At 41.3% G+C, this 27,591-nt stretch overlaps 2 protein-coding genes and 1 long non-coding RNA gene across 4 annotated transcripts; 1 reads left to right on the top strand and 2 right to left on the bottom strand.

The window, feature by feature from the left end:
* Positions 1–671: 671 nt before the first annotated feature.
* LOC117455878 (calsenilin-like) lies at positions 672–15,297 on the bottom strand. Of its 2 annotated transcripts, XM_034095510.2 has the most exons (9): positions 15,210–15,297; positions 12,329–12,503; positions 3,288–3,412; positions 2,254–2,323; positions 2,080–2,150; positions 1,893–2,000; positions 1,709–1,813; positions 1,373–1,435; positions 672–1,283 (listed from the first exon to the last, which is right to left on the bottom strand). In XM_034095510.2, exons 1-9 carry the CDS (start codon positions 15,213–15,215, stop codon positions 1,236–1,238), a joined length of 771 nt encoding a protein of 256 aa, XP_033951401.1. In that variant the 5' UTR covers positions 15,216–15,297; the 3' UTR covers positions 672–1,235. The 2 variants fall into 2 exon arrangements, with proteins under 2 accessions (XP_033951401.1, XP_033951402.1); XM_034095511.2 differs by lacking the exons at positions 12,329–12,503; positions 15,210–15,297 and adding an exon at positions 4,922–5,032.
* Positions 15,298–15,317: 20 nt separating this feature from the next.
* Positions 15,318–21,582, bottom strand: LOC117455879 (uncharacterized). The gene is made up of 3 exons (XR_004553197.2): positions 21,487–21,582; positions 20,024–20,261; positions 15,318–15,415 (listed from the first exon to the last, which is right to left on the bottom strand). It is a non-coding gene; the product is annotated as an uncharacterized lncRNA (long non-coding RNA).
* An 85-nt stretch (positions 21,583–21,667) lies between these two features.
* On the top strand, positions 21,668–27,486 carry trim69 (tripartite motif containing 69). Its single transcript, XM_034095508.2, has 6 exons — positions 21,668–22,413; positions 22,972–23,067; positions 23,718–23,951; positions 24,577–24,599; positions 24,694–24,809; positions 26,097–27,486. The coding sequence occupies exons 1-6, from the start codon at positions 21,778–21,780 to the stop codon at positions 26,639–26,641; spliced, it is 1,650 nt and encodes a 549-aa protein (XP_033951399.1). The 5' UTR covers positions 21,668–21,777; the 3' UTR covers positions 26,642–27,486.
* Positions 27,487–27,591: the final 105 nt, after the last annotated feature.

Here is a 27,591-nt window from a genome sequence, read left to right as displayed (position 1 = left end):
TTATCTCAACTGTAACAGGAGCCTAGTCAGACTTTGCTTTGCAGATTGAATATTGCTAGAAAAATGAACGGTTGGTTTCCCAAAAAAAACATACCTAAATCCTCTCAAAAAGATGTCCGACCTAATCATAACTAGCTGAACTATAACACACGTAAACAATACAGAGTCATTCATTCATTTGACTGTTGAAAGCATAGGACATGAAGAAGGAAGGAAGAGTTGCATCTTGAGTCTTCACAGTTTCTTAGTTGGAAAATAAATAACATTTTTCTGTACTTTTGCTGTGTCAATCGTCCACCAAGGACCCTGAAATAGATCACATGAGCACCGGGAAAATCAATGTGCATACAGATAGAGAATTGGTCAAACACGCAGAAGAAGTTCAACAGCCAGCAGGGTTTAACCATTTAACATTTTCTTTAGGAAATACCAAGACTGTGATGCTACACAGAAGTATGAGAGCAACACAGGACTTTGAATAAGGAAGATGATTGTTCAGAAAAAAAACGAAACGCTAAAAATAGTGGGAATTTGTTTCAGGATAAAATCAAAGAACGTCTGACTTGGAAAATGTGTTCATTATCTTGTGTACAAAGGATTGACTCATTCCATTTGTTTTTGCATGTAGCATGGAAGCAGGAAGTTGCATAGCACGTTTTATTGATGTTTTGCAGCCGAACATTTACATAACTTCAAATATAAGACGTCTGATGTAATCATGGCAAGATGTTGAGTTGTGCAAGACTGTTTATTCTGTAAATAATTAAGCCCCGCTTGCACACATCCCTGCTGTGTGTGTCGTGAAGATATTCAGTAGATCTTTCAGAATGTGAAGGTAGTTTATTTATTTCAGCAGGTTTTGCGTCAACATGTCAATGACAGGGTCACATTTAGGACACAACAATCTGTAGAACTCAAACATAAATATACTTTTTGTTTGTCTTCAATGTAGTTTGCATCACATGCTTTGTTGGGCATTCACTCATGCTCATCTGTTATGGTGACTTTTTTCACATTCCCATCATGTACATAAAAACAATTGTCATGCAAAAAAATACTTGTGGTGATTTCTGCACACTTCTCTGCATAGAACAGTTGGACGGGAAAAGGAATAGTTGTTTCCACTGTGTGTTAAAATGAGTCAAATATGTTGCATGGCCTGGTTTACCCTTTCCAGGAAGGATGAAGTTATTTAATTTGCAGCTGGAAACGCTTTACTGATCCCCGTCTCTAAACTAGATGACGTTCTCAAAGAGCTGCATGGAAGCCATAATGTTTTCATCCTATTGAGAAACGAAAGCACATGGAAGAGAAAATGTGTTTGTTTGTTTTGAAAGCTGCATGAACTCACTCAGTTTGACTGGAGTTTTACCTTTTGACAGGTTTCTATGAACTCATCAATAGTCACCACGCCGTCTCTGTTCCGATCCATTTTCTGAAAAATGTCAGACATGGAAAGGAAATATTGCACAAGTGTAAAATTATATTGATCTAAAGTGTGTCACAACATGATAATGATGATCTGTGGTTTTAAAAGAGGTCCAGTCTTCAGAATGATTAAACAAACGGCTTTGTGTTATTGAGAGAGTGCCACTGGGTACAAACCCTACAGTATACAGGTTAATTGACACACACTGTGACTTGATACAGTCTAGGCCTACTGGATGTATTTACAGTATTAAGCTTTGTGGCTGCATCGATAACAAACCTGGAAGAATCTCTCCACATGCTCATATGGAGAATCATCCCGTACACTGGGTAAGGTATATCGGCCCATCATGTCATAAATTGACGTCATTATTGCCATCATTTCCTGCAGGAAACCAGATACACAGACAGAAATGAAGACCCTGCAACACATTTTGTTTTGTTTTCCAGTTTGTTGAAGTTACCTCTTTTGTAACGTAGCCATCTTTGTTGATGTCGTACAGGTTGAACGCCCATCGAAGTTTCTCTGTGACAGAGCCTCTTAGCAACACAGACAGTCCTATCACAAAGTCCTGTAAAAACAATAAGACGTATTATTATAACCTCTCTTTTTGGTTTCTTCCACAAATATTCAGTCAGTGGGGCACTCACCTCAAACCGGATGGAGCCACTTCTGTCCATATCAAATGCTTGGAACAAGAAATGTGCATACGTGGTTGCGTCTGAGAACATAAAATGAATATACAATACACTTAAGAAAGATACTAGTTGTATACTGAGAATCAGATGCTTATATAACACCAGTTTAGTAAATGAATACTGTACCTCCTTGAGGGAAGAACTGAGAGTAAATGCTTTTGAACGTTTCCTCATCCACCAGCCCACTGGGACATTCCTGTGGAAGGAAATAAACATTGACATCATTTAAGTCAGAGCGTACACTATTAATAATGAATTATATTTGAAATTACACAGTTAGAGTTATGTAATAACAAGAATAACAGACAATAATGGTTCATTAATGGCATTCTATGTTTTCTCCTGTGCAGTATCAGCCCCTGCCTGAAATGCAGATCTAATGTATGGCCACTAGAGGGCATAAAGAACTTTAAAAAACGTCACTATTTATGGAAAATCTCTATGGGGCCCTTGGTGCTTCTTTTGCAAAAATAAATACCCACAACGCAGATTACTTCAGCAATGAAAAGCCTTAAGGCACATGTGTAAACTCTGGTGAGACAATTCCTTAAGTAAATCAAGGTAAATGCAAGTAGTGCATGTAAAGGAAACAGTAACAGCCAGACAGAGAACATTAGATTTTGAAACTAAAATCTCTTAAAATGGCATTTTCCCATTAGATTTCACTTATCAGAGCACGTCCCCCTGTAGATATTTCATTACAGTTTCTTTACTCTGAAGGTCTCTTACCATTATGTGACGTTAAGGGCTCAGGAACGTGAACACATTTGTTTATATTTAATTATGTCCGATTTGTTAACATTAGCTTGCACTCTTCTTCTTCTCTTAAAGGCACATAATCGTCACTAACTGTCGATTCATTACCCATTGTTTTGTGGATAGCCTGAAAAGTGGAGATTTATAGTAGCAGCATATTAATCCTAATTGTTTGGGAAATATGTTAAATAACCACATATGCGTAATTATTGGGGCATCCACATCATGTTGGCCTCATATCTGGTGTAATGTAAATATAAATGTGTCTGCAAGCTTTATTCTGGTCAATGATTGATCCGTCTCAACTGGGCCCCTGAGCCACCGTTACTATTAATGGTTTTCGTTAAGATGAAGGCTCGTCCTCTCTAATCAGATCCACTAGCGCTGACTGATTGTTTTCATACATTTTTAAAGCCTCTGTAGAGCGACTGGAGCTCCTTCCTGGTGAACTGTGTCTGGGCCTGGAGCTGATCGAGGCCCTCGGGCTGGTGACGCACCATGGAGAGTTCAAGTTCTCCGTCACAGCTGTCTGTCAGTGGGACACAGAGGAAATAGGGGGTGGGGTGGGGTGGGAAATAAGGGGAAGAGAAAAAGAAGGAGGAAACAGGGGAAGGACAAGAAAGAAAGACCACAAAGGACAGGGAGGGGAGGAGTTGAAAATACTAGAAAATCATAATAGATGGGAGGCAAAATATAAGTACAGAACATAACTCAAAATGCTCACCATCTGTACAGACCACATAGAAATTCGAAAAAAATAAAGAGGGTAAGACAAGGAAGTGGGTAAGAGATACAAAACAAAGTAGTTAGAAGAATGTACAGTATTGCTTAAATATGATAAAAACACACTAATGGTGTAAAATATTTAGGGACATTTTTTGATAAAGAAGATGACAAATATATTAGTTAGAGGAGCGTCTACTGTAGCTTGGAAAAATGAGGGTAGTTAGAGGAAATAAGCATGAAATACATTTGAAGTGGTGGAAGCAGTTCAAGGAATTGTTGACATCTTGGCTGTGTCAAACCCCCTCTTTCACTAAACCTCTTATTCCTTCATAATAACCACTCGTTTATGTATAGTATGGAATACATTGAGATTGTTTAACACAAATACATATCATTTTGTGCCTGTAATGGACAAGTGTGCTACTGCATAAACTTCAACACACATTTTAACAACAAATTGTGTTCTTAAATCTACATTTCTGCTATTAAAAAGGGGGGATTAATCATGAAGAAATAAGGCTGCCACAGGAAATACACAGACAAACAATCTACATCTTTTTAGTTACTTTTTTGTGACAATTCTGACATTTGGATAAATAACTGGACAGTAGAGAGGGATTTCAGACACACCCTCTGACTTGCTTTATAATCACAGGTTTTACTAATTAACATTGGTGAACATTCTGCAACATCACGTGAATACAAGGCAGCCATAATTCATATTAGTAACACCGTGTTTGACAAGTCTTCCAAAAGGGAATATGCATTATTCTATCAGCCAACGGGACAGTTCATTTAGATAACAAATGAAGGGAAAGAAGTTTACAAAAGATAGCTGGGATTAAAATAAAAACCTTATTGATGATACCGGAATGAACACCTCAAGAAGTACTACTCACCATCTTTAAAGAAAGCACAACACAAAAGTTGACCAGCAAGAGATGGTGATGAAGGAAATTAAAGGGGGAAGAAGAAACTGTTAATGCTTAATCTCTAAAAGTGACACAAATATACCAACACAGTGAACACATTTAAAAAACAACAACATTATTAAGGTGAACATGCTATTATGTACGCTGACAGAGTTTGTGGTTGCCTCAAATGTCCCAGGAGTAACAATTACAGCAACAACAAATATTTCTATATACTTTATCCTTTCCTTTTGAAATCCATAATCCACATCCCTTTCATATTTTACAGCTGCCTTATGTGACTGCACTCACTTATAATTTAGCACCACAACAAAACAACTGGAACGTTTATACGATTTTTCGTCTTCAGAAAACCCCATGCAAAGGTCTCAACGTCTTACCTTCGAGTGACAAGGGCTCCCAAACGCCAAACTGTTTGAGCACGACATAAAACAGCCCGATAACAACAGCAATGGCAATTACTTCCATGCCATCCATTGCCATTGTTGCCTTGCATTAGATACCGCCTGTGCAAAAGCCCTCTTAAAAAAACTTGATGTCAACTTCCTCCTGCCACGTCAGGGCTTTTGTCCCGGATCACTTAAAAGAAACCCCTGACTTCAACCACTGACCAATAAAGCAACAAATAGAATCCTCATTCGCCTGCAGAGCATCCTCGTTTGGATTAAAAGGCCGTCATGTGTGCAGAAAAATTACAATCATAGAGTGTTAATCGACTTAAATTATCCAAAGCTTTCCAAAAAATCCAACAGCTGGTGTTTTACCTCCTGGATAGTTCATTTTAGGATCTGTCCAACAACTCCATCAACTCAGGGGCTCCACCCCACACTCACTCCATCTCCTCTCTGTCCTGATCTGTGTGTGTGAGTGTGTGTGTTGGAGGTTCGTAGGGGCAGGAGGGGGTTGCTACTGAAGGAATTTCTTTGCTAATAGTCCCTGATTGACAGTCTGTATTTGCTCAGTCATTTCAAGGATGCAAAGCTGTAAAACCAAGCATTGATCCACATCCGCTGATGGCTGGGATTTGAGCAGCACTTATGAAGAAGGAGCCGGCCCTGCCCTGTGTGGCGCTGCTTGTTTCTCCTACGCCAACCAGCCGCACACAGTCAATAACTCAGCAGGATTCACTTAAAGACGAAAACAAACGGAGACTGTTAAACCGGTGCTTTGTTCACGACACTGCAGTTAAGCAAAGGGCAGGTACATCTGTGCTGAACGATGAGCTGCGCACCTTTGAGGTCAATAAGAAGCCTCTGTAAAATGCTCCTTCCATGCTTCCATGTGGGTCGAAAAGTACTTTTTGTTGTTGCAAAGGCACGAGTGAGGCTTTGTATTATTGTGTGCCGCCGGAGGACAATGTAAGTGTTTGAGAATAGTTCACAGCTGATGACTCTGCACAACATAATGGACTCCGTTCAAGTAGGAAAGGGGGGTGGAGGGCAAATCAATTGTTGAGAGATAAATATTGGTCTGAGAAGAGGGAGAGAAGGCAGGCCAGAAATGCATTTTGATTGCTGCCGATGGTTTATGTAAATAGCCTTGTACTTAATGTCTGAGTCAAACAGCTACGGTGCACTGATGAACTGGGATGGTGCCATTTCCTAAAAAACAAAACACATTTGGCCGCTGCACACCAAGAGCAGTGGAACAGCTGTATTTCAGAGGGAGATTTGATGTCGTTGTGCGTGATTGCTTGTGTTCTTTTGATAAAAGTTGTGTGTCATAAATCAAACAAGTTCCTAAGTTATGGAAGATTAGTACTCAATTGTCAATAATTGAAAATAAAATACATTTTACAAAATAATAACCTTAATTTTTCCCTAATATGCTTGATTTTGCCTCACACGAGTCAGAGGATTTAAACTGTGGTGATTGATCGTCGAGCTAACTAGTTATCCTTTACTTACAAACGTAGATTTTTATAAAGTGTTTTTGATGTGTTGGTTAATCCTACCTCGACGGAGGAAACGCACTCAGCCATTAGAGAACATGCAAGATGTATGAGCTAATGTGGGAACTGGCCTAACATAAACAATAAGGCAGCAGTATAATGTTTAATGCACCCTAAGTGCTGATCTACCCCCGTTCTCATATATACGGGACGGGTGGCGCAGTGGACTGTGCATCCGATCATCAGATCAAGGGGGAGTGCTGGGGAACTTCAAGGGGTGAAACCCGCCGCTGCTGCGTCTGTAAAGCCGGTGTGTCCTTGGGCAAGACACTTCACCTGAACTTGCTCCTGTGGGTATTGTCCACAGTATCTGACCATTGCATGTATGATATATGTGTAATGTGTGTATATGTAAAGCGCTTTGAGTCATTGAAAAAGCGCTATAATAAATGTAAGGAATTATTATTATTATATTAAATACAGCGAGGTGGCTTAAGCATGGAGAGATGCAGACAGTGCATCAGTTTCCGCCTCAGGCTTTAATGACTGTGGGGAGAGCATTACAGCTCAGAGCCTCAGCTCATCCATCAAACACCGTCACAGGTTCTCCTCTCAGGAAGAAACACCCGAAGCGTCGCTCTCTCTCAGCCTCTTTCTTAGTGCATGCTTTTAGCTTTTTTATTGATTTGTATGCATTTTCTTTGTCAAGAAATGCTTTACATTGCATTTTTTTTTCAAGGGGGATTACACCCAGTTGTTTTTTTACTTTTTGTTTATTGAATAGTTTTTTTCCATACTTTGCTCAATATACAAACTCATTTCTAACTTTTAAGTAAATAAGTTAAAACAAAAACGAAGAAACTTGCCTTTAAATTCAAGAGAAGTTTTTGATGTAAATGAAAGGGAATAAATAAATAAAAGAATAATGATGTTGCCCAGGTTTTTTAAACTTCCAATTGCCTGGTCAAACATAGTTTCAAAATGTGCATTCACTAATGACCTGATTCTGAAGAACTATAAATGAAAATGTAACCTCCATGCTAAATGCCATTGTATAGCAGCATTTCCATCATCAGGTGGACATATTACCATACGTTTTCTTTTAACAGTAAATAAGATTTGACAGAAAGCACACAATCTTTACACTCTCTTTAAGCTGACCTCTAGCTTCCTAATACACATATTAAATAGAACATGTAGGAGATGGAGCAGCAGCCACCATGAGAATGTATTACTAACATTTGGCTCTTTCACACATTCCTGCAGAGAAAAGACATCTCCAACCCTGTAACAAACACAGAAACTTCTCACAAATAAACGACATGCTTTTATTATTTCTGTAAGACCGTCTCACTCTTGAGTTATAAGAGAGATTTTAAATCCCCCTTTAGACTGAAGACTTTAAAACAACAACAACAACAAACCAGTTCAACCTGGATTGTAAAGGTGTACCAGAGGGTTTGATAATGTTTATTGTTGAGGTTAACTCTAGTAGTAACACACTTCTAACCAAAAGTAGATACGAAAGACACATAAGGAATTTCCCAGGTTGTTATGAATAAAACCCTAAGGGCTTGTAACAACTTGTACAACATTAAAGGTCACTTATTGTGCAAAATCCACTTTTCATGTGTTTTATATATAAAGAGTGCTAAGAGATTCGGAAAGCTTCAGTAAAAAAAGATCCCCTCTCTTTTTCTCCTGATCCATTTTTATAAAAACCTGTTGAAAATGAGCTGATCAGATTGTGGCCACTTTGTGATGTCATAATGATTTTTTGGGTTGAGCAACCATTAGCCAATGACCAACGGAGGTAACACCTTATCACCTGAATCTCCTCCGAGAGCACCATTGTGTTCTTTTAAAACCAAACACATCACAAAGGGGCGTGGCCAGCAGCAGCTCATTAGTATTTAAAGCTAGACACAGAATCAGCACTTTTGAAACAGGGCTGAAACAGAGGGTTTATGGGATGCTACAACGCATGATCTGTTTGGTATTTCAGCCAAACACTTCAGTGTATATATCCGAGAACTATATATTTGAAAAAGAGTATAATAGAGGGCCTTTAAAGTTAAAGTCCTAAAGCTGTAAATACAGCTATATCTAGCCTACAGTATGTGATGGCAAAGTGAATACAAAAGTTCAACATCCTCTGCTAATCCTATGTGCTGCAGTTCTCACTTGCAAAATCAGAGAAACAATAATGTATGAATCACGTTTTAACATTACACCGCAATTCCATATGTTCCTGCACAATCTTATAACTATTAAGAATTGTTGTTGCATATTTTGCACTTGCATATATATCATATTGTCGTGCATGAGATACTTGCGAGAGTGAGTGGAGTGCAGACCATCTTGTCTTTTGTCGAACACTCAGGTGATACCATGTCTACACACCAGTAGATGGCGATCAAGTTGCTTTAAAGTTAAGGAGATATGCTTTAACACTTAAAGGTGGGGTACACTTTTTGTTATATTCCATGGAATGCTCTTAACATCCCGATAGCAATGATTATATCAAATGCTTTGACAATAAATACATTAAAACATGTCCTCTGTAGAAGCCGTGGTGCTGTACAAATACCCCACCTTTAGCACATTAATTCCGTTTAAAACGTAACCAATGGTCTAATGGTTTCATATGATATTGAGAGTGAGAATACATATACAGTATATTTTGGTTTTGTTTATGTATCCTGTAAATATAATGTATAATGTCCTTTATTGTTTTATGTTTCATGTGGAACCTATATGCTGCAGGGGGGTATACTGCGAAGCAGGATTTTCGCTTAGCCAGCTAAATTCAGGGAAAACTCCGGCTTTCCGGTCATCCGAAGCTGGTTCTCTTTTTAGCAGGCTAGATCTCCATGGTAATATATGCTAAGCAGCTAACCTGGTCCCGACCAGGTTAGCAGGCTAAGAGCTCAACTCAGTGAAAGCACTGCCTGCTGACCAATCAGAGCTCAGTGTGCGGAGTTTAAAGCGATCAAGTCATATTACAGGAGAAAGGAAACACAGAAAAACTGCCGTCGCAGGAAAGACGGCCGGCAAAAATCACCGACTGTGTGAACGTGAACATGAATAGAATATCACCTCCATCTTCAGAGCAATCTGACTATTATAACATTAGCGTTAAGAAAGCTTACTTAAATATCGGCCACAACATAAGTAACCGGATCAGAGTACATTAAGTACAGTCCGCGGCATATCACTTCATAATGTATCAATATCTCCTTATCTGAGTCAGCTGAGCCGTATCTGGCCGTGCAACACTCACAGTGTCACATACTGTATGCAGAAGTATTATTTTAAGCAACACATAAGTTGACGAAACACTCGAGACAAATGTAATTGAAGTCAGATCGTGTTTTAGACGGGGCAGTGATATCATAAACCTGTTAATGTACGCATTCAAACACTTTTTCTTTTTCCAGCTGTATTCACCTTGCAGGTGCAGCTATGTGGCTTTGATCCTGGATAAAGTGTTTAAATCATGGATGTTTAAAGTTTAACTTCTTCATTTTTGACTAGTATTAAAGTTCACGTTTCATTCAGGAAGTATGACGCTGCGCTGTCAGTACGCTTCTCCATGTTTATGATTGGTCGAATGCTCCAAATACCACCCCTCTCATGTGAACGCGCACCTAACTAGATAGGACACGGCTGGCTTGAGCGATCCACTTGATAACCAGCGTCGTAGTACCGTTTAGCGAGAGCGCGTATGTTTTGGATTAGGCCAACCGGCTAACTCAAACATATCCAGGTTAGGTTGAACCAGCTTCGTAGTATAGGCCCCTGGTCTCCCTTGAAAAGAGATCTATGATCTCAATGGGACCAATCTCGTTAAATAAAGGTTTGAAATGAAATGAAATGAAATATTTGAGCAGAAGTTGAACTTTATTCCAACTACAGATATATTTTAAATCCTCATAACTAAAAATCAAGACAAGTTTTCTGATCCAAATTAGAGCTGAACACAGTGTTATGATTCAAGTTTGAGTGGATATGTAAGGGCTGAGCCAGCATGTTGATGTTGTTGTTATTGTTCCTGTTTTCATTGTTGTTTCTCTAATTTCAGCCTCAGCTTTCCTGCCCTTGATTGAACTCCACCTGCGTCCCTTCCCTAATTAGCCTCCCCTGTGCCCCATTATCATCTCTCCCTCTGTCTACGTAGTCTGCATCCACAGTCCCTTCAGTGCCAGTTCGTCTTAGTTATTCCTATAGCGTTGCAGCAGTGTTTTTCTTAGTATCTGATTCCACGTGTACCTGACCCAGCTTCGTGTCCTGACCCGGTCCCTGTCTACTCCTCGTCTGTTTTGTTAGCCTTATTGACTGATCTCCCGTGTACCGACCCTTGGATATAAAGACCTGTTTGCATCCTAATCCTCTGTCTCTGAGTCGTGCTATTGAGTCCTCCACCTGTGTTCATTCAGTCGTTACAGGATGGCTTGTCAGGCCCCAGAGTATTAGTCCTGCTCTGTGTCCTGTCAGAGGCATGGCTCTGTGTGCCGGCAGAGAGAGAAGTCAGCAGTAAACGAGTCTGGGTAACAAACAGCAGTCCTTTCTGGAAACACCAGCGGAGACATTCTGCCGGCTCATCACTGTGGTTGTTAACCAGGCTGATCAAAGACCAGAGGGGAAATGAATCACTATGTGTATGCATTTTAATTAGGGATTTGAGGTTATGGAAATGTACCGGGGGTTGTGATAAAAATGCATTTGCAATAAGAGGAATGGGGTTATTATCGTTATCTGGATAATCATGAATATCCTCACGAGTGCCTTGTGAGCAATGTTGATATTTAAAATGACCTTTTTTACTTAGAGGCACCTTATGAATACCTAAGTTAAGAATGGTTTGAGGATTGCTTTTCACAAAACAATTCATGACATGAGATAGTCCTAATTTAAAATTAGGAAATGATGTGATATTGTTTGGACATATTGCAGAAAGGAATGAATGTCCCTGCTGTCAAAAGTAAGCACAGAGTCAACATACTGCCTTTGTTGGATAAACCAAGACAAAACAACAGTTGTAATGGCATCCAAGCTTTCCTCTTGCCGCTATAGAGCGGGGTTGACGACACGCAATCCAAAACAATAAGCAGCCGAAGGTTTCCAGTCAAAAAAAAGTAATTTATTAACAAAAAAGTATTGACTTAAATAGTCTCAAAATAACAAAGCTTTAAACAATATTTCGGCGATATGCTTTCCTATATAAACTAAACTATACTTTGTGTGCAGTCCAACACTAATCTCTGTCTGCAATTTGCGGTCGAAAAACTGTTCCGCCCCCCGTCTCATCAGGTCTCCGAGCACGCCGGCTGTCCTCAATTACCTCACTTAAATACACACCGGAAGGTACAAGGAAACAGATCATATTTACGATATAAAATTAACAATCATTTCATCAAAACATATTCACCATGGCAATATAAATCATTTTCCATCATTAAATCATTTATCAAATTATGACTCGAAATAATAACTTTGTGGCTCTAACAACAGTACTTTATATATCTTTATACGTCTTTATATATACAGTATATGGTCTGTGTGTGTATCTGTGCATGTGTGATAGGAACGAGAGGGGTAAGGAGCATAAGATAAAGATAATGAATATGTAGCGGATTCAACTAAATTCTTTGACGCAGAATCAGAGGTAAGAATGAAAGCAGCTAGCTACATTCGTTGACTGAAGGGAAGCATGGACGTGAACATACACGAAATATGTCGTAGATGCTCTAAAATGCATGTATTCTGCAGAGCAGGTGAATGAAGACCTGTCCTCTTTCTTTATATCCCTCCTCGGGTCCACTTTCCCTGCTGTCACATGATCATGCCCATATTAAATGCACTGTATTGTTTGTGTACGCCTGTGTGTGTGTACCTGGCCCTTGTTGCGTGGTGCTGGCAATGATCCACTTGACAAGACAACAATTCATCAGAGATTTGCGTGTGAGCCGTGGTCTCTGCCACTTGGAGCCCTCTGTCTGTCCACCAGGGTTCGGGTCCTTCCCGTTGGCGTCAGGCAGCAGGCCGCCATCCACTGCCTTCCCATCTGCCTGCGGAAACACAGAGGAAGGTTCGTTTCTTTCTAGCACATACTGTATCATACACAAGACATGCTTTACATAAACATTAACACACAAAGAAGACAATTCATTTAAGAAATAGGAGGTAGCTTAACATCACGAGGCAAACGCCCGACCACATTGTCAATCCTTTTTCTCTTTTCTTAATCCGTTTCTTTGTCTCTTCAAGAGCTTAAGAAGTGAGTATGTAGAGAGAGCTGGGGAGAGGCTCTGCCCCTCTGGTATCCTATTTGAATATGAAAGGATGCCAGAGCATCGAGAAATGTCGCTCAATAATTCACACTCCTTAAAACTGCATCAATAAAAGAGATGGCTGCCACAGTGAGGTGAGAGGACGAGTGAAACACTAAGTGATACTTGATGGACCCTCGGTCTATAAGAACACACACAGTGTAGCATAAACCTGTCAACAAAGCTATACAATATCAGTCAAACTAAATCCTCTTTTGAGTTTCTGTGACTGCATGTTGAGGAACTGCTGTACAAGATCTGAGGAAGAGGAGGGGTTGGGGTCTTAACATCCAGAGCGCTGCATTATTCAAAGGAGTGAAGCCATGTGAGCAGAGCAGGAGACGCTGCCTGTGACCATTAGTGTGAACGCTGCAGGCAAGACACACACACACACACACACACACACACACACACACACACACACACACACACACACACACACACACACACACACACACACACACACACACACACACACACACACACACACACACACACACACACACACACACACACACACACACACACACACACACACACACACACCAAGAGATTATTTCTCTTTCTTCTAGAGAAGTTGCAAAGCTGATGAGAAATGCTGCGTGTTGCTTTGGATCTTTACAAACTGGTATCCTCTCTCAACTCGTACTCTGTACCACCTGTGATGCTCCACCTGTCTCCAATACATCAATTACATCAGGTGCTCAAACATGCCTTGAAAAAATGAAGCATAAAAACTACTTGAACTCACTTCAGTAACGACACTAACTAAGAATAAATTCACAAACAACTAAAATGGCAGTAACATTTATTTGTAACTATTAAATAATATAAAGCAATATATAGCTCAACAAAGTGTTATCACTTAGGGTTATTGGTCAAAACCTCAACAGAACTCCATTCATAAAACATACTGAGCTTTATATTGACAATCTGCCCTGAAGGTCGCTTTACATGAAGTGAATCTGCACTATATCATTATATTGAAAGTTTGAAATCTCCAGTTTCCTCAAGTCCTAAGTAAATTCATTTGGAGTTACTTGTTTTCGAGTGCTTTAATTGTATGCTACTTTATACTTCACATTATTATCATCTTTTAATTTAACCTTTATTTGTACAGGTGTAAAATCTCATTGAGACACAAGGTCTCGTTTCCAAGAGAGACCTGTCAGTGGTAACACGACCACACAAAGTCAGGCAGACAGGACACTAAACACAGAGGCAACACTCAAATACAACACCGTGAAAAAGTAGTCATTGAAATCCATACAGTCAGATATAGCAGGTGCAAACACCCACAGAGGATTTCTCCAGCTTTTTTAAAAAGAGTTTACAATCCGTGATGGGTATCAAAGAGGTCAGCTTAAGTTCCTGCGGAAGCGCGTTCCAGGTCGAGGGGGCAGAGTATGATATGGCTTTATTCCCAAGCACCGCGCGTACTGAGGGGACGGACAGAGTGATTCTCTCATTTAAGATTAAGATTAAGATAGACTTTTATTAATCCCTCGTGGGGAAATTGTTTCTCTGCATTTGACCCATCCTAGTGTTAGGAGCCGTGGGCTGCCATTTTGAACGGCGCCCGGGGAGCAGTGTGGGGAACGGTGCCTTGCTCAGGGACACCTCGGTAGCACTTTGTCTTGCCGGGACTTGAACAGGTGACCTTCCAGTTGCCAAGCCAAGTCCCTATCGACTTCGCCACCACCGAGATTGAGATGGCCTCTGTTTGTGTGAGATGTAAGTGGACAGAGGGGCAGCAGTCCAAGCAGAGCGGTACAGATGAGTGTGTACCAGTGCAGTGATCTGCGCATTGATAGTGATGTCCAGTTGACTAAAGAGAACAGCGTGGTGTGTGAGGGGCTTACAGTTGGTTATGAGCCTCAGAGCCCCATGCAGACAGCGTCCAGCAGATGAAGGGAGTGAGCTGAGGCGTTCACATAGACACTACATTTCAGAGGGTAATGTTATATTTTTAAATAACAGCATATGACGTTATCTACTAGAAAATAGAAACACTGCTTACGTTACGGCAATGATAATAATAATAAAGTCATCCAAATAGTATAAAATATACATGAACATTGAAGGGGGCTTTTTACTTTTGATTATATTTTTGTTTTTTTATTTAAAAGACATTTCCAATACAAATGCATGATTTTTACTTTGACTATTTTTGTATTGCATAGTCTACAGTGTACATATCTAAAGTAATTGAAAGTATTTCTTTCTCCAATGAAAATCTCTCAAAGTATGATCCAAAGCTTTTGTTTTCTCTTGTTCATTAATTGTTCGGTCTTTCTGTCGTTGATACATTATCAAGTACAAGTATCCCAGTTAGTAAACTCCAAAGTACCACAGCTGTAAGAACACAAAACAATAAACCACATTCAGCATGCTAGTTTCACAGCAATTATCCTTTTAAAGCATATTAATAAGGGATCATTGTACCTGCATTGCGTTTGGATGTGTGTTGCTGTTTTTGCAGAGTGATCTCGCTGCAATCCTCCTCGCTCGCGCTCCTCAGACGAAGTGATCGGCAGCAGCGGCAGCAGCAGCAGCAGGAGGGAGACGGAGGGAGACGGAGGGAGACGGAGAGACACAGAGATCTGGAGGGGGAGCAGAGCGTCTCCGAGTGCTGCGCTCACACTGCGAGACTAAACAACAATATTAAAAAACACAGCTACAGATGAACCTGATGTATCTGAGGATGAGAACACGACTCAGTCAGTGGTGGGCAGAGTCGTGTATGTATGTAGCGTCAGAGGGACTGAGGCGGGATGAGGTGTTTACATCGTGCCACATTATTATTAGAAATGCCAGACAGATAATAACCTGATGGTGTGTGATCCAAACCCAGACAGGCGCCAACAGTGTGACTCTGAGGAAATTAAAACATGATTGCTGTGTTTCATGGCTCTGCTTTGCTTTCTGTGTGATCCTGCACAGATATGATATTAATAACAAAACAGGAGGATTCTTATATTATGAGACGTACAGTCCCATCGACAGACACGGACGTCTTGCATCTAGTTTATTTAAATGTGGTCTGGAAAACCCTTTCAGTTTTACCCCTTTTACTGTCAATGTTGTTCATGAAGCCTTATCTAAGCTAGATCCTAGGAAACCGGCTGGCCCGGACAACTTAGAACCTTTCTTTTTAAAGATAGCTGCAGATTTTATTGCTCCACCTCTTACTTCTCTTTTTAACCTCTCCCTCAGCACGAACACAATTCCAAAAGTATGGAAGTCAGCGTATGTCCTGCCTTTGCTAATAGGAGGGGAGGCAACTATTTTAAATAACTATGGGCCAATCTCTAAATGGTCAGTTCTGGCTAAGGTGCTCGAACGCTTAGTGAGTGAACAAGTAAAGGAGTTTTTATGTACAAATGACATCCTGTCTAAGCATCAGTCAGGATTCAGAAAGAAACACAGCACCATCACTGCGACAATGAAAGTGGTGAATGACATTACTACTATTTTAGATAATAAGCAGAGTTGTGCAGCTCTGTTTATTGACCTTTCCAAAGCTTTTCACACCGTTGATCATCTCATCTTAAAGCAGAGGCTACTCAGTATTGGCATATCCAGCCATGCAGTGGGGTGGTTTGTGAACTACCTCTCTGAAAGTTCCCAATGTGTTCATTTTGATGGACTGTCTTCTGAGTGGTTAAACATTTCTAATGGTGTACCACAAGGTTCTGTTTTAGGACCACTTTTATTCTCCATATATATCAACAGCGTAGGTGATAATGTGGATGAAGCTACTTTACATTTTTATGCGGATGATACCGAGATGTATTGTGCAGGTCCCTCCATTCAGGAGGCTGTTGTTAAATTACAGGCTGTTTTTAACATTATTCAGACTCAGCTCTCTGAATTAAAGCTTCTTTTAAATGTGGATAAAACCAAGGTAATGCTCTTTTCAAAAGCTAAAAAGACACCAGAGACTGTTTTAGATATTGTAACTACGCAAGGAACAAAACTTGAAGTTGTTGCCTGTTACAAATACCTTGGTATCTGGCTTGATGATTGTCTCTCTTTTAAACTTCATGTCAATAACCTGCTAAAAAAGCTGAGGGTTAGGCTAGGTTTCTTTTTCAGAAACAAGTCCTGCTTCTCGCTTGAGGCCAGGAAAAGGCTAGTCACTGTGACCTTTTTACCTGTGCTGGACTATGGGGATCTGGTCTATATGAATGCACCTGCCTATTACCTGGTCAAGTTAGATGCTGCGTATCACAGCGCACTGAGATTTGTGACAAACTGTAAAGCATTAACCCATCACTGTGCCCTGTATGCAAGGGCTGGTTTGCTTTCACTAACTGTACGGAGGCTCCGTCACTGGTACATTTTCATATACAAAGCCATGTTAGGGAAACTTCCATCTTATATCTGCTCCCTGATCTCACGGAGAATTGTAAGTGGCTACTGCCTGAGATCGAATGCTGTGGTTTTATTAAATGTGCCAACTGCTAGGACTGTCTTAGGGAAGACAGCTTTTAGATGCGCAGCTCCTCTGTCTTGGAATAGTCTGCAAATGAAATGGAAACTGAACAATCTGGTGCCACTAAATGTTTTTAAAGCTCGGTTGGATGCTACTCAATCGGAAGCTATTGGTACCTGTTTATGTGGATAATTATGTAAATGATGCTGTATGATGTCCTTTTGTTGTTCTGTTTATGCTTTTATGTTTCATGTGGAACTACTTTAGCAGGTCTCCCTTGGAAAAGAGATCAATGATCTCAAAGGGATTTTATCTGTATAAATAAAGGTTTGAAATGAAATGAAATTAATTCTAAGGGGAAGAACTGTAAACGTTCTACTAGGACAAGGTATACAGAATTTGCAACAGTGTGTAATCATGCAAATCTGTATTTTCTACAATTGCAGCATTCATTAAGTACAATTCAGAAACAAATCTTCCCTAAGAGTCTTATTAAGTATTTTTAAGTACCATTGTAGTTATATCAGTGCATAAAATATCAATATTACAATATATTTTAATGTTACAATAAACATGAATGGTGATAGTCTCTCCAATTGAATAACAAGCGGCATGTAGGTTCGATATGTGGAAGCACAGAGTGTAAATGGCATCATGCGGCACAACTCCTGTAATTAGACTTTTAAGTGTGACATTAGCCCAGAGCACACTTTGTTCTTTGCACCTGCATGCGGTTTCACATTAACTTGGAAGGAAGCTTCCTCCTGGCTGTGCCCAATAGCTGACTGACATTTAAACACATCTTCTCAAATGCTATGCAAGTCATGAGGAGGAAAGTGGCTTTTTATTGTGCGGGGGAATCTAACAGAAAGGAAAAACCGAGATGAAGAAAAACAGGGAAAGAAACAGTTTGGTTATGGAGAGAATTACATTTGTTTTTCCTTTTGGTGTTTAGCAAAGTCTTCTTCCATTCTCATCAACCCTGCATTTTGCATGCTAGTGTGTGCTCTCAGTTGGAAAAGAGAGATAGAAATGGACACGGGCTTCTCACGTCACTTGGAGGTTTAAGAAGACAGATGTTCCTGAGGAGATGTTGTCCATCAAGACTACGTTTAAGTACAGTGTGTGAAATATGACTTTTTCTGCCATCTTAATTATCTTAAAGTGTGACTGAATGATTAAAATGGGAAAAATGTAAGCCATTTGAAATCAAATTATTCTAATTATTTATTTCATTTGCTTAAATATAATACTTAGAAGTCAGAGAACACAGACATTGTTAACAATATCTTAACAGCCATCATTTACATATCTAGAGAAATTCAATATTTCCGTTCTGCGTGTCCTTGTGACTCTTATCTTCCTAGGTGCAGACTGAGAGGTTATTTATAGCCCCGCGCAGTCCAGAGAGCCTCCAGTTTCCCCGGGGCCTCACACATCAGCTCAGGGTTTAATTGAGGTCAGTGTGCGTGTGCGTGTGTGTGTGTGTGTGTGTGTGTGTGTGTGTGTCTGTGTGTGTGTGTGTGTGTGTGTGTGTGTGTGTGTGTGTGTGTGTGTGTGTCCAGTACATATGTGCCTCCTGTGTTAGTGTGTGAAAGGGAGAGTCTTTTTACTTTCTCTCTGTCCTCATGAATGTTGCATTTTCTTTTTTCAGAATTGGCCACAAAACCCTGGTGTCATGCATGACTGCACACATTTCTGCACATACTCACACTTTGTCTCCAGCTGTGCCACACATACCCATCTCTCCTCATCTATTGTATAATACATGAATATAGCCTTCATATGCAACACGGCAACCGGTATATGAGTTATAGAACATAGAGGTGTTCATGTAAAGGGCGGGTGAAGATAAACAGCCTCATAGCAAAAAGGACATTCAATATGTGTTGTTGTCGTTACCCAGCTGTTATAACACTTTACCTAAAGGTCCAAACTAAAAAGAAAAATATAAAGAAATCAAAATGACCACTTCTGCAGCTTTTCCTATAAATAAAAATACATGAAACACTGTTTTTGTTTTCTAAAGTTGGACTTTTTGCAAGGTGTGTAGCAACGTATAAAGAGTCTTAAGCCATGTGAGAGGATTTGAGATACATGCTAACATCAGCATGCTAACACAAGCTCACACTGAAGTGCTCTCGTCATTTTTCCAACAATGTTAACCAATTATCTCCGTCTTATCTAATGTTGCAGTGCGAGTTTTTGATTGTTACTTGCACCTGAATCGCATGAGGTTGGGTACATTTTTCTTTCCCCCATTTATGAAATACTACCATCACTTATCCTCTGCTGCAAACCAGTCTGTTTCCCTTTGACCCATGAGGTTTACAGGAATCAACACTTAATTAGCAGCCCTTATCCGTCTCCCGTGTTCATTATGTGTGTGAAGGTCTAAAGAAGGTTACAAGTCAATTACACTTTGTGCCATCAATTAACTTATTCTGTACTAAAAGCAGTTCATATTGAAAACAGCCGCTAAAAGTTAGACATAATGTAACCTCTCTTCTTGCATATATTTTCCAGTCATCGCACATCATAACTCATGCAACACATTTATGAGGTTTCTTTGTCAATTATAATAGACTTCATTTTGTATTCACCCCAAGTGACATTTCACACCGTGATAACAGGTTGCGTAGAGGTACTGTAAGAAGCGATGAACATAAACAACAACCTGGGGAACTTAAGGAAAGTTACATCAAATAAAAATAAAAAGGAGAAAAAAAGAAATTATTGAGATGTCAGCCCAATCAGGAGCACACAAGTTGTGCAGAATATGTCAAATGTTGTAGTGATTGTGATACAAAGTGCTTCCTACCTGTAAATGTCCAGCACCACAGACAGCTCCTGTCGATCTTCAGCACCAAGGACAGCGACCGAGTTCAGAGGTCACATGATCTTCATTTGGCCCTGAAGCACATGTGCCGTACATCTGGTGATCCACTAAATCGCAGGGGAGAGTTATTTACTGCCGCCACTCTCCAGAGACGAACTCACACGCAGCTTCATCACCTCCTCGTCACCATCAGCCGGGTCCCCATCTGTAGACTGCAGGTCTGCGTGAAACAGAGCAGCGAGGGTTCTTGGTTGGGGAATGATATCAAAATGCAGACAGATTGTATCACATGCTTAACCTCGTGTTCACTCATCCGTTTTCTCCCTGCTTTCTAAACTGCAGCGCCTCTGCGACTGAAGAAGAAGATTGAAGATTCAACTTATTGTCATTACGTAGTACAGGTAACGAAACGGTTTCCCTGCATTTGACCCATCCTAGTGTTAGGAGCAGTGGGCTGCCATTATGTACGGCGCCCGGGGAGCCGTGTAGGGAATGGTGCCTTGCTCAGGGACACCTCGGTAGCACTTGGTCTTTCCGGGACTTGAACTGGTGACCTTCCAGTTGCCAAGCCAAGTCCCTATGGACTTCGCCACCACCGTACCGGATATCAACCTTAACTTATTAAATGTCTACTGTAGTTTTGTAATTAGGAGCAAGATTTGAATAACTTTTTACACAATACTGTAATGTACTGTATAATAATTCATCTGTTTCGCTTCAGTTTGAACACCAGGTGTCACAATTGTCCATAACGCAACATGTTGGCTGCTGATCTGCTTGCTGTCTCAGGAATGTCAAGGATACATGTTTTTACAAAGAGACTCAAAATACTGAATGCACCAGATGAGATAAGAGATGCGCCCTATTGGTTTGTTCCCTCTTGTTCCCTCTTTCCAGCTCAGACAGACCAGTAGACATGCATATGAACACAACCCTCGCTTCACTGTCCTGACCTTTGTACTGACTTCCCAGAACACTGAGTGACGTAACGCCCTGTAATATTTAAACATGCCGACGTGTCTCAGAGCTCTTTTTCTTCCCTGCAGGTCACAAGAAACTGTCAACTCGTGTGTGTTAAACAAACCCCAAGGACAGATGCTCCAGCCCTCAGGGGCCGAGCTGTAAATACGCGTGATATGACTGGAGGGGAAACTGACATGCTATCTTTGTATTTGCCCATGGTGGAGTTTTCGGCCTGCAGGATGCTTTCTTTCTCTTTGTAAACCTCTTTATGATCTTGTTTACCCTTCAGCGACGATGATTACTTACCGGGAGTTATTACTTAGAGTGTCGCTATAAAAAGAAGCAGGAAATCTGTTGGTGCTTACAAATGTACGTCTCAAACACACTCAGGCATGGACACACACAGGCTCCCGTAAGGATTTACATTTTTCTGCAGTTACTTTACAAAGGATTAAGAGTTTAGTGAACTTTCTTGCACTTACTGAGCAGGCTTCACTATACAAACATGCCACGGATAGAATATCCATAGTCCGCCTTGGTTTCCTGACTCAGACGGGACGTCATTCTGGAGGGGAAAGGGGGGCCTGTTGAGATTCCCTCACTATCTGCTGAGGATGTGAGAGGCTGTGGCTGCTGCTGCACCACCCACTTCATTTCCCCACATTCAACAGGAAGACTGGAGGCCGAGCAGAGCAGCAGCACTCTGCAGGAGAGGAAGGACGTGGAGGTCCAGCTGTACCGTCAGAACAAAGGAAAACAACCAAGGCAAGGGAATGAGCAAGAATCCGAAAGACGTGAAGAAAATCCAGACAGTTTATCTGCAGAACTTGGAAAAACTCAACCAGGGGTTAAAGCCAGAGAAGAAAAGTTGGAAACCAAAGGAAGGAGACTTCCCTGCAGCGATGGAAAAGCTGCGGCAGCCTCCCCTCGCTGGGAAAGTCACCAAAAGCTCAGCACACAGAATCAGCAGAGATCTCACTTGCTCCATCTGCTTGGATCTCTTCAAGCAGCCGGTGTCCCTGCCCTGTGATCACACCTTCTGCCAGGGCTGCATCGAGGGCTACTGGACCGGGCCCCGGGTCCCCCTCCATGGAGGGACCGGCTCCTGCCCCCAGTGCAGGAAGCTGTTCCCCGGGCAGAGCTACAGGCCCAACCGCATCGTGGCCAACATCGTGGAGAGCTACTGCCAGGGTCTGGAGGAGAGCGGGAGCGAACCCCGCCTGGCGGAGGTCGGGGGGGTGGAGAGGGTCCCTGTCCCGGCTCCGGTCCCCCGCTGCATCAGACACAGAGAGGAGCTGAAGCTTTACTGTGAGGAGGACCAGGAGCTGGTGTGTCTGGTGTGTGGGGTCTCCCAGGAGCACAGGAACCACACCATGGTGTGTGTGCAGGAGGCCGAGCACAAGTACAGGGTGAGTTCAGCCAACAGGAGAACATATTGTTTTACTACACTGATCCATTTGGATTGTTTGGGCTTTTCGGGCTTTCATAACGCACTGTTTGAAGGCAAATATCCAAAATACTATAATAATGATTTTAGTACCCTCTAAAGTCAAGGTCTCACAAGTTCTCTGTTACACATGTTGCTGCAAGTCAGGCTGTTTTGTTAGTGCATAATACACTACATATGGTCTTCAGTCTGTGATAGTGTCAATTTCTTCTTCTTCTTCTTCTCTAAACACTGACTTTGATTTAGTTTCCAAAAGATCGTTTTGTTGGGAAGGAAGTGCACATTATTCAGCATATCAGGAGTTTATTTCAGGTAAATCACTGCTGTGGCTGTTTGGTTTCCTACAGTGTACGTGAGCACTTGAATGCAACATTACATATAGTTTTATATATAGGTATATGAGTTCTTAATCTGTTCCTATCTAGTTTTTTGCTTCAGATCAACTATACATAGGGGGGACATTGTACTTGAAGGGAGATGCGGGTCAGTGTGCAGTGATGTTGTGTCTCTGTCCTGTCAGGCGTCTCTAAGCGGCTCCATGGACTCACTGAAGGTGGAGCTCAACACGGCGCTGCAGTGTGACAGAGAGGTAGAGGACGAGGTTACAAAGCTGAAGGTGAGAGGAAACACTTCCAAACAACACATAGATGCCACAAAGCACACAATACAATCTTTACTGGACTAAAATATCCACTTTGACATTAAAGGCCTTAAAGGTCACCTATTATACAAAATCCACTATTCATGTGTTTTATTCATAAACATGTGTCCCCTCTGTGAAAAGGGACTCTGAACGTTTCAGGGAAAAACACCCACTCTCTTTTTGTCCTGATCCATTTCTATACAAACCCGTCTGAAAATGAGCTGATTTTGGCCATGTTGTGATGTCATAAAGTTGTTTGGCTTGTGTAACCATTAGCCAATCACCAACCAAGGGGCTCCTTATTTTCATCTAAAGTAACAGACAGAGAATCAGCACTTTTGAAACAGGGATGAAACAGAGGGGATTATGGGTAATGCTGCAATGATCTGTTTGGTATTTCAAACACTTCAGAGACATGATTTGTATATATCTGAGACCTGTAATATATTGATGAACAACAGAATAGGGCACCTTTAAAATCGGCTTTTGCTAGAACGCAATCTGCAAAACAAAGATTTTAACATGTCTAATTCCCAACATAGATTGCAGCAGCTAAGAACAAAAGATCATCTTTGTGAAAACTCTGTAAGAGATTGCTCCCACTGACTTTGTCCATGATCCAGGACCACACGGCTGACCTGAAGCAGCGCATCGAGGCCCAGTTCAGCGACCTGCACCAGTTCCTGTACCAGGAGGAGAAGCTGCTGCAGGTGAAGCTGAAGACGGAGGAGCGCAGGGAGCTGATCCGCCTGGACGAGCACAAGGCGCTGCTCTGTGTGGAGATCTCCCGTCTGCAGGGGGCCCTCCACGAGATCGAGGACAAGCTGAGGGAGCAGGATGCCTTCACCCTGCTGCGGGTAAGATCCGCTGAAACCAACCGCATACACGTTCAAAACAATCCATCTGGAAATGAGAAACAGAAGATGACGAGTCAGCTCTGGGGGTAATTAGAGCAAGAAATGCTGAGCTCATGGTTTTAAATCTGTTGGTTTCCAGACTCATTTGGATGCTATGAAACCGGAATATGGGGTAAAAGTTCATTCTCATGATCTGGGCTGTATGTCGGTGCCTCGATGGCTCCAACATCAACATTTAAACACGTAACTGAGCAGGGTGTGACCATTCTGGCTTTCCTGTGTACGTTTGTACACTATTATTAAAAGGGCCGGAAACATGTTGATCATGTCACTTTGCATTATTTTGAAGACTATCGTACATGGTAGAAATGTTAACACAGCTGCTACTTCTCTTGGAACAAAAGACTTGCACAGAGTGGAGACAGGATGCAGACCGTGATCTCACTTGTTGATCTGGAGGATAAGGGGTTTAGCTCAGGCACGGGGCCATACAGCGGGACTTTCCCCAGCCACAGGGTGGGATAGCGTGAGCTCAGGCATTGATGTAATGTGGAAAAAGCGTTCTGATTCTCAGATACTAATCACAGTTTATGTCTGTCTTGTGTTTATTCCTGTCTCGATTCAGAGCATCAAAGCCCTGCTCCAGAGGTGAGTGAGAGAAGCGTCTGAATGTTTTATTCTGCATAGATTTTGTTTTTATCTCCGTCTCTTAAGTGTTCTGACTTTTTGCTTATGTTGGAAGGCCTTCACTGAAGTTTGAAAAACCAACATTCACACCGCCCAGTCTGTGTGAGGGTCGTTTTGCGGGACCCCTGCAGTACAGAGTGTGGAAATCCATGAAAGGAAGCCTTTACCCAGGTACTAAAGGAATACATGAAAATGAGCATTTTTAGATCTATTACTCACATCATGAATTCTTGAAGAAACCTTCTCGTCACATCTCCGGTGTGAACAATTAACAAATAACTGAGAAAACTATTGATGAATTGAAGAAACTGTAGATCTATAACTAAACATACCTTTTCTCAAACTCGCAGTTTAATCAAAGTCTCATTTATACAGTATGCTCACTTCTTCCTAAACACTGAACTTTACCAAAAGTGTTAGATAGTAAGGTTTTAGTTAAAATGCATGTCTATAAAAAAGCGATCATATCATTGGATGAATTAGACTTGGATTAAATTGTACGAGTTGTGAGAGTTTGTGTTGTTAAAACTAGATCCCATTTACTTAAAGGGGACCTATCATGCAGAATTCACTTTGTGATGTCTTTTATACATATGTGTCCCCGGTGCGTCGGGGAACTCACGCACGCAATAAAACCCTCTCTCTTTTCCTCCGTACCCAAATCTTTTAAAAAACGGGTGTACAACGAACGGATACAGATTCCATCCGAACTGACGTCAAATCGGCAGCGGACCCACAGAAAGTTGCTATCAGAAACAATGCCTGACGTGTTTTGGACGTCTTTGTTTGCATTAGCGAGCCTCGCTAACACTCAGCGCTAACCTGTACTGGAGAGCACATGTGTTTAAAAAGCAGGAAATAAAAAAAGAACTCACCTTGTGATAAACCCGCAAGAGAAAAAGCATTTGAGCTCCATACTGTTTCAGAAATAATCTTTGACGTGGTTTAAACAGGATGGCGTTTTATCACAACCAAATGTAACTTTATCTCTGGTAGAATTCTGATCAGGCATTAGCTCCACCTCCTCTTCTTTCATTTTTTCAAGCTAAGGACCCAAGATCCGCGTTTCTCTAACAGGGCTTCAAAAGAGGGGTATGAGCAGTATGAGGGATGGCTACAATGGGTGACCTGTTTGGTGTTTTGAAAAAAAGACTTCACAGACATGTTTTGTATAGGTATGGCCCTACAATATATTTTTAAAATATAGCATGATAGGTCCACTTTAAATTCATCAAGACTTTTGGAAATGTTTAGGAAGGCTTGGCTTTTTCCTTCACTCTGGAGGCATGCAGTATTCTTTAAGATTTCAAAGTGACACAGTGGGAGTAATGGATATACAACAAATCCTATTTGGGGGGAAATGTCCCTCTGGTATCATTTTGGCCCCATTTTTCAAGCAATAGCCTGCACAGAAACCCACTGATCTTTTAACTCTTTTGTTATTTGTCCTGTTTTAAGTTCCAGCGGCCATCACCTTTAACTCCAGCACGGCCAACCCTTGGCTCAGCCTGACCTCCTCCCTCACCTGTGTGCGCTACCAGACCTTTAACCTCACGGTGCAGGACAACCCCTCACGGTTCAACGCTGCCTTGTCGCTGCTGGGGAGCCAGGGCTTTACCCACGGGCGCCACTACTGGGAGATCGAAGTCTACAGCAGCACCGTGTGGACGGTGGGGGTGGCCCGGGAGTCGGTGCCCAGGAAGGGGGTCATCAAAGCCCTCCCTGCCAACGGCTTCTGGACCCTCTCCCTGTCTTATGGGATACAGTACATGGCCGGCACTTCCCCTCCCACCGTCCTGTCCCTGGAGGAACCCCTGGTCAGGATCGGGGTGTATCTGGACTACAAGAGGGGCCTGGTGTCCTTCTACAACGCAGAGTGCATGGCACACCTGTACACCTTCAGGGAGACCTTCACCGAGACCCTGTTCCCCTACTTCAACCTCGGCTTCCTGGATAAAGTGCATGAGAATGAGCCACTCAAAGTGTTCCTCCCTAAGATTTAAAAAAGTGTGACAAATATGCAACTGAAAAAGATTTTAAAAAGTTGATAAACAAACATGGAACAATTACTTTTACTATGTAGAGAAGTGGAGAATTGTGAAGTTGCATTGTACATTAGATACATCTCAACAACAGAACCAGATGGGGCCCTGTGGAGATCCTCTTCCTCACACACATTTGCAATCTGTTAGCTACTAGCTACTAGCTAGCCTTCAGTCTTCTTCTTGCCTGTGTTTGTTGGCACATTGCAGCTTACCTTAGAGTGTGACTGCCACCTGGTGATCATTAACACAATGTGACACTATTTGAAGGACTGTGTGCATCTAAACAAACAAAGGGTCACTCATTGGAAAACAACACTTCTAGAGGACAGCAGCTCCACGGGGAACTTTTAAGTTCTGTAACACATTGTTCATTTTCTAGACTGGATCTACTGCCACACGTTTCACTTCAGAGGAGCTGTGCTTCAGTGAAGAATATGAAACTGTCTGGTTTATTATTATTTTAATCATTCAATAATCTTTTGTTGTTCATGATCCACATATATTTACCACTCTATAATGTGGTTTTATGGATATGTTGATACAGTACATTTTTAGTTAATCAGGTGCTATATCCTATTGTTAGTTTTTTTTTTTGGTGCATTCAGGGACAATGGGAATGTTTTTTTATTCGAACTAGCAGCAGAACAACGACAACACATTTGTAAAAGCGTATTTAAGGTAATTTGGGTTTAATACGTTTTTTATAATGTGAACAAATGGTTTTAAGTGTGGATATGTTCTACTGGTTTTGATAGATGTCTTGACTGTTAGCTGACTCAATGGCTGATACATGTTGGCAACCAATATAACACTAAATTAAAATGTTAATAAAAGTTTAAAAAATGTCTTCCAACTTCTTTCCAAAGTACTTATTCCAAATTAAAAAGTAAATAGATCATCCTTGCCAT

This window comes from Pseudochaenichthys georgianus, chromosome 12 (genome assembly GCF_902827115.2).
Source record: "Pseudochaenichthys georgianus chromosome 12, fPseGeo1.2, whole genome shotgun sequence".
NCBI lineage: Eukaryota > Metazoa > Chordata > Actinopteri > Perciformes > Channichthyidae > Pseudochaenichthys > Pseudochaenichthys georgianus.
Note: the sequence above shows the minus strand (reverse complement) of the source record. Positions and strands in the feature narration are given on the sequence as shown.

Coding starts and splice junctions, on each gene's coding strand:
- LOC117455878 (XM_034095510.2), bottom strand. Junction 2,151..2,253: donor TCAGTTCTTCCCTCAAGGAG/GTACAGTATTCA, acceptor TTATGTTCTCAG/ACGCAACCACGTATGCACAT. Junction 2,001..2,079: donor GTGGCTCCATCCGGTTTGAG/GTGAGTGCCCCA, acceptor TTGTTTTTACAG/GACTTTGTGATAGGACTGTC.
- trim69 (XM_034095508.2), top strand. CDS start 21,778: ATGAGCAAGAATCCGAAAGACGTGAAGAAAATCCAGACAGTTTATCTG. Junction 23,068..23,717: donor ACGAGGTTACAAAGCTGAAG/GTGAGAGGAAAC, acceptor TCCATGATCCAG/GACCACACGGCTGACCTGAA. Junction 23,952..24,576: donor ATGCCTTCACCCTGCTGCGG/GTAAGATCCGCT, acceptor GTCTCGATTCAG/AGCATCAAAGCCCTGCTCCA.